General features: G+C 35.2%; 1 protein-coding gene across 11 annotated transcripts; it reads left to right on the top strand.

The window, feature by feature from the left end:
• Window positions 1-609: 609 nt before the first annotated feature.
• LOC113718295 (uncharacterized) lies at window positions 610-9,077 on the top strand. Of its 11 annotated transcripts, none has more exons than XR_011825737.1 (9): window positions 610-1,023; window positions 1,114-1,217; window positions 1,863-2,358; window positions 3,527-3,647; window positions 4,359-4,444; window positions 6,196-6,754; window positions 7,940-8,006; window positions 8,358-8,430; window positions 8,722-9,077. XR_011825737.1 is itself a non-coding variant. In XM_072073056.1 (9 exons), exons 2-4 carry the CDS (start codon window positions 2,143-2,145, stop codon window positions 4,364-4,366), a joined length of 345 nt encoding a protein of 114 aa, XP_071929157.1. In that variant the 5' UTR covers window positions 610-1,217; window positions 1,863-2,142; the 3' UTR covers window positions 4,367-4,444; window positions 6,196-6,754; window positions 7,940-8,006; window positions 8,195-8,268; window positions 8,358-8,430; window positions 8,722-9,077. The 11 variants fall into 11 exon arrangements, 4 of the variants coding, with proteins under 4 accessions (XP_071929157.1, XP_071929159.1, XP_071929158.1 ...); XM_072073056.1 differs by adding an exon at window positions 8,195-8,268 and having other exon boundaries at window positions 610-1,217; XM_072073058.1 differs by having other exon boundaries at window positions 610-1,217; window positions 6,196-6,444; window positions 6,530-6,754.
• Window positions 9,078-11,753: the final 2,676 nt, after the last annotated feature.

Genomic DNA, 11,753 nt, shown 5'->3' on the forward strand with positions numbered 1-11,753 from the left:
CATTACTAAAGGCTTTACTTCAATTAGATACTAGTTTATGAACTATATTGACTTCACAGTGTATACAGATACTTATATAAACAATGATGTTGAGAGGGGATTGTACAATATTGTTCCCATCGCATACAAGTTCCAATGAATACAGGTAATTTCAAATATGACAAGACAAATCATGAATCAAATATATTGTAAAATTGGCATACATGATCTATTGATTTGTTTTACACTGGATAAAGATGATTGAATCTTGCTACTTGATCCTTTGAGCATTTTTGCTGCAAGATTAAAGATATAATGAGTGAATCAAAATACTTGTTAGGGTTTAAGAAAAAGATGATTTGGGGTAAAAAATAAAGAAGAGTTTTAGTTGATTTTTATGTTTATGATCAACAAGATTCTTTTTTGTTAAAAAGAAAATAAAAAATAATTTTGAGTTATCTGTTTTAATTGATTTTGAGTAAACCTGTCAATCAACTATTATTGGTTTGTTTGAATTTGGGTTAACAAAACTTGTAAATCGATTATTATCGGTTTTATTTGAGTTTGAGTTAACAAATGGTTAGAGACACATGGCAGCTGTACAAGAAAGGGACAGAGGGACAGGGACTATTTTGGGGACAGAGGATCTGATGGTTTCAAATCCACTGTCCCCAAAGTAGTCTCCAGCACAAACAAACTCCCGTTCTCTTCTCTCAAGGTCAGTTTTCTCTCGCTCTCATTTCAGAAAATCGTGTACTTTAATTCTTAATTTTACCTGGTTCGATGCATTTATACTTGTGTATGCATTCCAAGTTGGAAAAGTATTGACTGAGCATCCATTTTGCCATTGATGGGGTTGGATGGAGTTGGCGGTGGTTCATCTACGAATGCTTGGTGTATTCCGCAACCCTGCTGGGGGAAGGGAAGTTACGATGTGTGTAGTTTAGGGAGCTATTGGTAATTGAAATCAATGGTGGGGTGGCTTGTAGGGATCATGGGAGGAGGGATGGTCAGGGGCCTGAGTGATTATTAGAGAAATTGCAGGTGGGCAGCTCGTGGCGGAGGAGATTTTTCCCTTTAAATTGATGTCGTCAAGATTACTTGCTGGACTATTGACTATATTTGTTGTTTCAGTTTCTATATTGTTTCGTGTAATTGAACACGGAGCAATTGTTGAGGCCCCGGTCCAGGAAAGGGCGGGGTGTGACGGGAATTTTTAGCACCACGAATGCTGTGAGGTGCACCTTTATTCCTTTTTAGCACTTCTTATTTAATAGGCCTCACTGTACAGAAATGTTCGCGTTTCTTGTGTGGATTTTATGTTTTCAATCTAAGTGCAGCAAGGTTTGCTTATTAAGTGTTTGATGTTTTTGTTTGCAGAATGGAGTTTCTACGATCTATTAAGTGTTCGTGTAGTTGAAAATTTGATGGATATGATTTTGGAAGATGGATTGTTGCATTTCTGTAATTATTTGTGGGGACTGCATGCATAGTTTTTTTTTTATTGTCTTGTTAGTTCATTGAATCTTGATCCCACCTTAGGTGAAGATCTGCTATTTCCTATTGATGTTATGGATGTCAAATTAATTCATTTACAGACAATTGGATTATAGTTTTAGTTTGTCATGTTTTGTGATCTTTATCCCTTAGCTGAGAACATTTTAAGGTATGATGTTTGTGTAGGGCAATTGTATAATAAAGAGCAGCTAATCTATTCTACATTACTCCATATAATAACTTAGGCATACTGGAAACCACAGTCTGGCATCATATGGAGTATGCTACTGGGTCAAATTTGTACAAAAGAATTGATTCAAAATGTCTTTATTTCAGTTCTAAATACTACTAACTTCTGTTATGGGGCTCCATATGGCAAACAATAGGCACTAGGGTGTGGGACTTCAGCTGGCCACACGTGCTGCTAGATTTCATATGGTTAACCAACGAAAATCAGCGGGAACAGGTGCCACTATATTTCAAACTGACAACTTCTCTTCATGATCAAGGTTACCAGCAAAGCTTCAACCTCGATTCATGTAGCATAGACTCTCAATGGCAGTCTTGAAAGCAAACCGAGGAGCATAATATATGGGCTCAAATCCTGTCTACAAAAGAAGTGTGTTGCCTTGTGTTCCATCACTGACAAACTAAAATAGAGGTCCAATGGTCATATTCCAAATGATAGTCATAGTAAACCAACATAAAAAGCATAATTCAGAGGAAGAAAAGGTGGAGAGAAAAGTCCATTGTGTAGTTCAGGTGATGTCATGGTGGGAAAGTAGAATGGCGGCTGAGGTAGTTGTTAATGTAGATGGGATTCTGTTTGGGATGCCCTTACCGACTATGAGCAGCTTTCTGATTTCATTCCCAATCTTGTGGGTATGTAAACTCATACACACTTTTTTTCCCCTTCCAATTGATGGCAAACTTTGAGTAATTTTAAGCTTTTGGTAATGCTGCTACTGGACTTGCAATTCTATGGTTCTTTTTTTATTTCTTGGTTAAGGATGCTACAATCTCTTCACTGGCATAATTTGCTATCCTTAGAGGAGAAGTGAAAAAGAATGTACTCTGCAGCAGCAGTTCACAATTACAAAGAACTCGGTTGGCTTGTAATTGAAGAATAACTGGAAATTAGGCTTGTTTCTATTGTTCCAGAAAAGGTGTGATTCATAAAACTTAAATGCTTTAGAATGCAGAAATACACAATATAAAGTTAATGATAGTACTTCACTTTTTCGTCTCAGAATATTGGGATATGAGTGAGGGACTATTTGTATGCACAGCATTTTGTTTTGAAATCTTTTGCCTCTAGAGGATTAAGATGATTCTGACTTAGTAGTACAAGTCACCAGCAATGGACCATTTAATGTAGTAATGGAACGTCATGCTATATCAGGAAAAAAAATGGTAGACAGCTACCTTGTTCATTATATTCCATGAAAATCTTTCCAGAATTTATTTGGAATTTTGTGGAAGCATAAGTTTAAAGGGCCCCAATCAATCCTAGCATGTGTTTGTCTCATATGTCCGGATGATTTATGGCATTGCTCATATTACAAATGTCCTTTTAAGCTCTAATGGTTTCGTTGGACTGTGGTTGTTCTAGAGTCTATCAATGGAGATATAGTGTAATTAGAGTTTACTTCCTTCGACAATATTGCACTAAAAAACTTCACTAGATGAAATTGCTTTGCAGGAATTAGATATGCATTATGATAATGCTTTAGAATTGTCTCTTGTTGCCCTTAAATGTTCCATTGCCTTGAGCATTAGATGCTTCCTCTGGTTCTTGTCATATAATCAAAAATTGCAATCCTTTTGCTCTTTCAACCTCTGTTAATATATGCCTTTATACTCCATCAACATTTTCTATGGGTCATATTCAATTTGATTATTATTTTCTGTAATATCACCTTCAGCCTCTTGGGAAATGATGGATATTTTAATGTTCAATCACATTATGGTATGCTTCATGTGCTACTAGTTTCCTGTAAATGTGATTGTATTAATTAATTGATTCTTTTTATTCATAACCATTTGTCAGCAGGAGAATTCCTTGTCCACATCCTGGATGTATTTGGTTGGAGCAGAAAGGCTTGCAACGAGCTGTTTATTGGCACGTAGAAGCTTGGGTTGTGTTGGATCTCCAAGAGTTTCAAAATTCAGTAAGCATGTTGAACTACGCGATGGCATCCATTTTAGATGTCCAGTTAAAGATACCAAAAAGTTGTATTAAGCAACAGATGGGAACTAACTTTGAAAACCATCTCCAATCATAGATTTGCCTTATGTTACTCAATATGCCATAACTGCATTTTTTCAGTCTACTATATGAGCTGCAATTTGCTTTTGCATCTGTTACAGTGAAACTTTCTCCAAGTGAAGAATGTTTAAGTATTGAACTTTGATAAAGATATGAGTAGGGTAAAGGTGACTATACAAGGTTTGACCGTGGGACCCTGAGGGATCTTGAAAAATATTTTGACCATTCAAGGAGCTCCATGATATTAGTTATGATGCATAAGATTTTAGAGCTGTCCTATCCTTCTATATTCCATCATTTTATTACTGATATTATGCAGGAGAAATTCTAATAACAAAAGAGCTCCTATCATATCCATCTTCCTTTCCTATTATTTTCATTTCCTGACGAGCAATGCTTCTAAGAAACTCAATTCGTTTGCACCTTCCCTTAGTTGAGAAGTCAACAGGAAGGCAAGGCAGAACTGGTATTTCCGCTACTTTTAAGGACAAACAAGACTTTTCCAAGCATTTATCTGCTTGTCCATTCTGGTAGAGTAGGTAACTGTAATTAGGCATACTTGTGTGATAACTTTATCTCAGTTTTTAACTATCTGCAACTAACTGTTATTTAGGCAAATGATTGTGAACTCCAGTTTTTCATGGTTGATGGTGATTTCAAGAAGTTTGAAGGAAAATGGTCTGTCAAATCTGGTAAAAGGTAAATTTTTTGGTAACATATTTTGCACCTCCTTCCTGGTGATTGTGTTTCTACGGATGATTACAGACTCAAAGTATCATTTGGTTCTTAACATTTTTGGCAATCCATGCTGTATTTGCATCTAATTGGCAAACATATACCTCAAACTGTGCTAAATAATTGATTAATGAACCTTAGCTGAGGGACGCCAATGACTATTCTCATATTCACTCCAACAAAATGGTGCAAAAGATTGAAACTGAATGAAGGAGCATAAAGTCATACGAACTTCATGAAGGCAAGGATTATCTGGCCCCCCAACGACAAAAAAAAAACTTTGTAATATATTTAACATCAAGGTGGTCATTGCAAAAATTATTAAAATAATATCATAATGATGAATGAATCCCATGGTACTCTTGCATAAAAGTGCAGCCTCTTCTTTTGGAGTCTTTATTCAATGAAAATGATATTGTTTACCTTTACATAGCATTGATAAGCTTCTTTAAATGCCACCTTGACATGGACAAACATGCCCTGAAAATTTGGTCATCCTCTACATCTTGCTTGCGATGTAATCATATTTACTTCCTTTCTTGCTTCCTTTTTACAGTTGCAAGATGATGGTGGCTTGATCCAGAATAAGTGTTCTTTGATGCAAATCTTCTACTTTTACCATGAATGTTGCATAACAAACCATTGACATCACATAATACTGTTTGCAGCATTAACAATTTGAACTTCATGACTGATCTGGATGATCACATCTAATAATTGTTTTAACTTTATGCACTTCTGTTGTTGTTGTCATGTATCTTAAACTTGCATCTTAATCTTCTTATGCAGAGACAAATATATCATATTTACGAGTCATTTATTTTATTTTATTTTATTTTTTCATTACAACTCCATCTTTTACCATTATAAGAAACTGATAAATAAATTGATTACCACAAGCACTGGCCTTTATTTCAATATGAGAGATGATTCCTTTATCACAAGATATCCAGATTGTCTGCTAATCATAGAAAGAAGAGCAAATTATCTGGATGGCCACCAAACTTTTTAGAATCGTTGAGTTTTGACTATTGAACTATTAAAAGTCTGGTTTTGGCCATTGAACTATCTAAAGTTTAGATTTTGGGGCATTCCGTTAGATTTCATCGTTAAACATGACAGATCTGAGTGCTTGCATGATTCACAAGACAAGAAAAGGGCATAGTTAACGATTAAATCTAATGGAATGACCCGAAATCTAAACTTTAGATAGTTCAGTGGCCAAAACTCAACGATTCCAAAAGTTCAGTGGTCATCTGGATAATTTGCTCTAGAAAGAATGGCAAAATTCTTTCTTTGCTCTTCAATTATGCTACAGTTGGGTCACACAGTTGTATGAGGTCCTGTTTTGGATGGCTTGGTTTATGTATGATACTGCAATGGTAAATCATCAAGGGCTTTTTCACTTAGTATAGGCAAAATGTAACTAATAAAATCACTTCGTCGCTAGTCAGAATAGGCAAACAACTGATACAATTACAACTAAATAGTTTATTTAGATAAGCTTTAAGCAAATGATGTCTAAAGGTGATCAGCTTCTCTTTCAGTCACACAAATGATGCAGTCAATATTTTTTTTCCTTTGGTTTATAATATCCTCTTTGTGGACTTGGCTGGTCGTCAAAGACTACTTTGAGTTATGAGCTAAATGTCACACACCAACATTCAATTTTCCTGCAATTTTCTTGGAGAGAATCATGAGTTTAGATCTTCCAGTGAATCTTCAAGCCTTGGGTAGCAAAGCTGAAAGTAGTTTCAAGAACAGCCAGAATTCATTGACCGATGAAGCTCCTCCAGTTACAACATTAGCAGACTCCCTTACTTCCACAAGTTCAGATGTCAGTGGTGTTACACCTGACGAGTGATTTTTCCACTGGAGAATTAAAAGAAATTAGTCAAGGCTACCTTGAGCCCCTTATCTCCAGCAACAAGCGAGTTAACAGTAACTGGGCAGTATTTGGTAAAGTATGCAAGCTTTATAAGCCATGTATGGTAGATGAAGTTCATCTCCGTAGATTTGATGGACTTTTGGTAACTGATGACTCTTCAGGAAACCTTGCATTTACCTGTGAAAGCCATGTCTGAGAAAGCTGTCTAACCCATCATTTGGTCTTCTTGTGAAAGAAAATGGAGCTGTTCACCGTTGTGTTATTGCTAGCATCACTGTAAAAGCTCCAGTGTGTGAAGTTTGGAATATTTTGACAGAGTATGGGAGATTCCCTGAGTAGGTAACATAAGCTTTCAGTGGTGACCTCTGAATCCTGGAGAATAATAGGTAAACTAATATGTTTTGTGCATGTCCTTTTCAGTAACCTGAAATCATTGTCCATGTTTTAATTGATCTTGAACCATACCATAACTGGATCATCTTGTGATAAGTGACATTTTCTCTGTAAATAGAGTGCTATTCATTTCTGGACAAATTGAATTTATTGAAAGCTTCAGTTTTGCAATACAAAAAAGAATACTAAGCAACAAGAAGAAAATATGCTAAACCTCACAGGAGTAGAAATTTAGGCACTAGAAACTGCCGTCTTGAAAGAAATTAAACTATCTTCATTGCACGGTCTCTAGATTCAAAATTTCCTCTCTTGGTCCTCTCTTTCCACCCCATATTAGAACAGAAGTCAACACAGGATCATTGTTGGGAAGAGTATGATAGTTTATAGTTTTAAGCACAGACTACAGAATTTGGCAACCTTGAGAAAATTGTTAGCTTAAAAAGTTCTAATTAGCAAGAGAAAACGAGATCTTCTGAATACTCTGCATGGTCTAGGTATTTTTACATATATGAGTCTAGAAGGATATGGTTTCACTTGGTATGTTATTTAGCTTAATGACATCTAAAAGGGAGAATAAAACTGATTGCAGTATCTCTTTCTTTTTCTCATCCTTGATTTTATTCTTTTGAGATTAAGGAATCATGAAAGCTTAGCTATCTATTATAATCACTAAAACGAACTGAAACAGTTCACATCTACAAGGAGTCTAAGGTTGTAGGCTTTCAAATAAAGAGGTTGGATCCATTGAGTATGATAAGGTCTGCAAAGAGGTTGGATTATTCTGAGTTAGAGCCCCAATGCTTTTTTAGCTGGAACCATGGTGCTTAGCCTATGCAAATGATTATTCTGTATTTAATTATAAAACAACGGCCCCTGTTGTTTTTGAACCCCTGTTGTTTTTGAACACTTACCTCATTTAACTATCAAACTAGAGTGGAAAAATAAAGAAATTCATGCAACTGTGCATGTGGGGAGAAAGAGAGACAGGGAGAGAGAGTGACAATAGTAGTAGTAATGGAATGAAGATTGGCATATTACAGGATAATAAAAAGAGAGGAAATTTTTATATGTTTCCTCTGAAAGACATCTTCTATGTACACACTGTACATAAGAATGGTTTTATATTTTGGATCCAACATCAACAAAACTTTCTCTTTATTTCCTTTTAACTGGTGCAGGATGGTTCCGAACTTAGCTATCAGCAAGATTCTGTCACGCGAGTACAATAAAGTTCGCAATCTTCAGGTAAAAACTTCTGTTTTCGCACTAACAATTAATGGTGAGATATCAAAAAGTAAAGTAATTGTGTCCATGTTTGTCTCATATGTACAAATCTTATTGCTGGATGCAAGGGTTTACTATATATGGTACTTCATGCGCATGTTGTACTTTACTCGTGTGAAGTACTTGAACAAGATAGTAGCTTTGATCAGGTTGAAGGCGATTTTGATTCATTCAGAGGGAAATACAATTTAGTGTGTAAGGATTACAGAATCGAAATTAAAGGGTTAGAATTCTAGTCCTTAACATACTTGCAACAGTGTGCTTGACTTCTCTATTGGAATCTGTGTGCTGGATTAATGTCTAATTCTACAGATAAGTTGATTGCAAAAGAGTTGGGGAATGGACCCATCATTCGTGCCCAGCAGAAAAGCTTTTGAGGAAGCAGGTGCAAAAAATACATTTCATCTTGATTTCTTGTCATTTCAGTGATAATGTTTTAGAATTTACTTATAACCAGGAAAAGACTCAACTTTTGCACTAGCTGGTCTAGCTTGTTCTTATGCATTAAAAAGTTTGACGAACTCTTATTTGTAATCCTTTTATACACACGAAATGAAGTGTAGATATGCTAGAGTGATCCTGATGTGGAACACCATCAGAGCATGTAAATGTCTAAATAGTTCTTCAGCAAGTACGCACTTGTAAAATATCTTAATCAAAATATACTTTCTTGCAGGCCGCTATGATATTGGGCATGCATTGGAGAAGTGGGGAGGTCTTCATGAAGTTTCACGTCTTCTTTCACTTAAGGTAAGGCATCCTAGCAGACAGGCAAGCTTAGCAAGAGAAAGGAAAATGGAAGCTTTGGTGCCTAATAAAGACTAGGCACCGTCTAAGCCTTATGTTTCGCAAAACACTCAGAAGTGGCTGACAAAAGTGAAGGAATTTGACATAACTTCGGTGGAATGATGTCTGTATCTGTTGTTCTTGATAAATATGTCTTCGCTATAAATTAATCAAAAATGTCAGTGGTAAGGAAGAGTAAGATTAGTTACAGACCATGTTTCAATATAATCAGAACATTGTTTTGCATTTTGTGGCCATTGAAAAGAAGTATTTGATTTTTTTTTTTTAAATTCTCAACGATCATAAGGTCCCAAGGTCATTCATGAGAAATCTGTCCGATGCTTTCAATCAAATCTTCTATGCCAACTGGTGTTCCAAGTGATGGTGTTTTCAAGAAATCAATTTCCGTCATCTATAATGAATAATGGTGTCTGAGAATTTATTATGGATAAAAAATAAATGATACAAAATTTTTGGTGTCTACACAACCTATGTAACATTAAACAAAACTAATTTAATATCAATGCATCTATCATTCATTTCTCATATAATCCTTGATTCAATCATAGTAGATCTTCCATAATGAGAAATAAGCATTATGGCTATCATTCAACAATAATACAAAATCCTTGACCGACTATTAACCGAGCAAGTCTCCCAACCCAAACGCTGAGACCTATCAACGGTCTAGGAAAAAGACTATCTTAAGAGATATGTTGCTTTTTTCTTTTTAATCCACTGGATGGTATAAATCTTAAAAAAAAAAAATCAAGTTATTTAAGTAAACGGTAACAATGTAAACGGTATTTCAGTAGTTATATATATATATATATATATATATATATATATATATATATAGCTTTAATGAATGACGGAACTACGGCCCAACACGGTGGCCCAATTATGGAGCGGGCCTTTTACATAAAATGAATTTAATGTGAATAAAGGGGAAAAAAATAAAAATGTTACTTTGACCACTACTATCCCACAATGATTTCTTTCGTAGTAACTCTAACTTCCCACTTTCTTTCTCGATCAGACAACTCAGTAGAAAGTGATAACCATTTGGACCAACATATGCTGCCACGTCACTATTACGAGTTTGTTAGCAAAATTTTGGTACCATGCTCCGAAACTGGGATTGCATCTTTTAGGTTATCCCAAGCATCTGTTAACCAAATGTCGTCGAGGACTATCAAACATCTCCTAGCTTGCAAGTGCAGTTGAAGAAGCCTTTCTAGTCCATCTTGTTTGCTCGTCATAATCAGATTTCTTTGTTCAGGAATAAGCTTGAGTAGAATGCCTTGCAAGAGATCGTTTGGTTGCCATTGTTGTGACACACAAACCCAAGTTAAACCTTCAAAATAATGCTTCTTTCTTTATTTAATATGGCTTCCCTTTTGTTTAAAGTCATTAGACGTTGTTTGGAATGTAATTTTCTAACGAAAAATTTTTATGTGTTTATTGAACACATTTTTAAATCACTTTTTTACGTTATATATATCAAATCGGTATAGTATTTTTTTTATAAAAACTCTTAAAAATAATAATTCAAACGGAGCAACTTTTGATTGGTTGGGGATGAAACTATGCACTTTTGAGGTCCTTAAACCCAAAAGCGCACATGATTTAATGGATGTTCATGATATAACATGGCTCTAACACGCCATACTATATAAGAGTTGATCTTTCAAGGCCTTTAAGCCCAAACGCTTCATATGATTTGTATAGTCCTTGTCTATTAATCTAATATTTTTCCGCAACATAAATGTAAGGTTAAATCACATTTTACCCTACCGTGGTCTAATGCTTTTTGACAAAACTCTCCTATGATTTTAAAAGTTACGTATAACTCTCTCATAGTTTAAACTAAATTGTCAAAATAACGGAATTTGCAATCCATAACGAAGTTAACTAAAATATAAAAAGTACCCTACATAAAGCTGAAAATGACTAACAATAGGGGGATTATATATATATTTTTTGAAAACTATAGTTGAGTTATGTGAAAAAGTATTAAATTACAGGGGGGTAAAGTCTATTTTATCCTAAATGTTACTGGAGCTGTAGGCCATAGTAAAACCTGGTTCATGTGTTGAATAATGCGTTTTTAAGTACAAAATTAGGGCATTCCTATTAAAGGAATTATTATATTAAACAGGGCTGGAAATTTTGTTTTATACAATCCAGTTATGTTTCTCTTTCTTTTTATTTCCATCATCCTTGATGCCCCAGGTATTCGGCCAAGAAATTCAGCAGAATATTTGTCTTGGTCAGTCATTTGATGAATGGGAAGGGGAAGAAAAGCACAATATGGCAATCTATTATGCCACCACAACAATTGCAGCAACTACAGCAAAATGACACAAATTTTGTTAAAAATCAAACCACACAAGATGTAGCAAAAGGAATTCCATTGTCAGTGTGACCTTAGTTTAGTGATTAAAGTTGAGATTCCAGGAATTAAATATTCTAAATTCAAATCTTCTGCCCTTGCCCCTCCAACGTCCCGCTTCTTAAGTCCAATCTCTCCCTTATTGTGAAAAAATTTCCATTGAAACCCAACAATCCTACAAATTATAATAATCGTTATAACATTAGCTTTAATTAAGTAACAGGAGGGTGGATTGTCCTGAATGTGAGCGTTAATCAACTACTTCAGGATCCCAATCCATCACAACATCTCTATGTATTGCTGGTGGATCCTCTTTCAATAGCTTTCCCTTTGTGCAAGACAAGTATGAACATTAAGTTTATGGCAACAGGAGGGTGGATTGTCCTGAATGTGAGCGTTCATCAACTACTTCAGGATCCCAATCCATCACAACATCTCTCTGTGTTGCAGGTGGATCCTCTTCAATAGCTTTCTATTTGTGCAAAACAAGTATGAATATTAAGTTTATATTAAGAGTCATGACTAAA

This window comes from Coffea arabica, chromosome 11e (assembly GCF_036785885.1).
Source record: "Coffea arabica cultivar ET-39 chromosome 11e, Coffea Arabica ET-39 HiFi, whole genome shotgun sequence".
NCBI classification, from domain to species: Eukaryota; Viridiplantae; Streptophyta; class Magnoliopsida; order Gentianales; family Rubiaceae; genus Coffea; species Coffea arabica.

Coding starts and splice junctions, on each gene's coding strand:
- LOC113718295 (XM_072073056.1), top strand. CDS start 2,143: ATGGTCATATTCCAAATGATAGTCATAGTAAACCAACATAAAAAGCAT. Junction 2,359..3,526: donor TTTCATTCCCAATCTTGTGG/GTATGTAAACTC, acceptor ACCATTTGTCAG/CAGGAGAATTCCTTGTCCAC.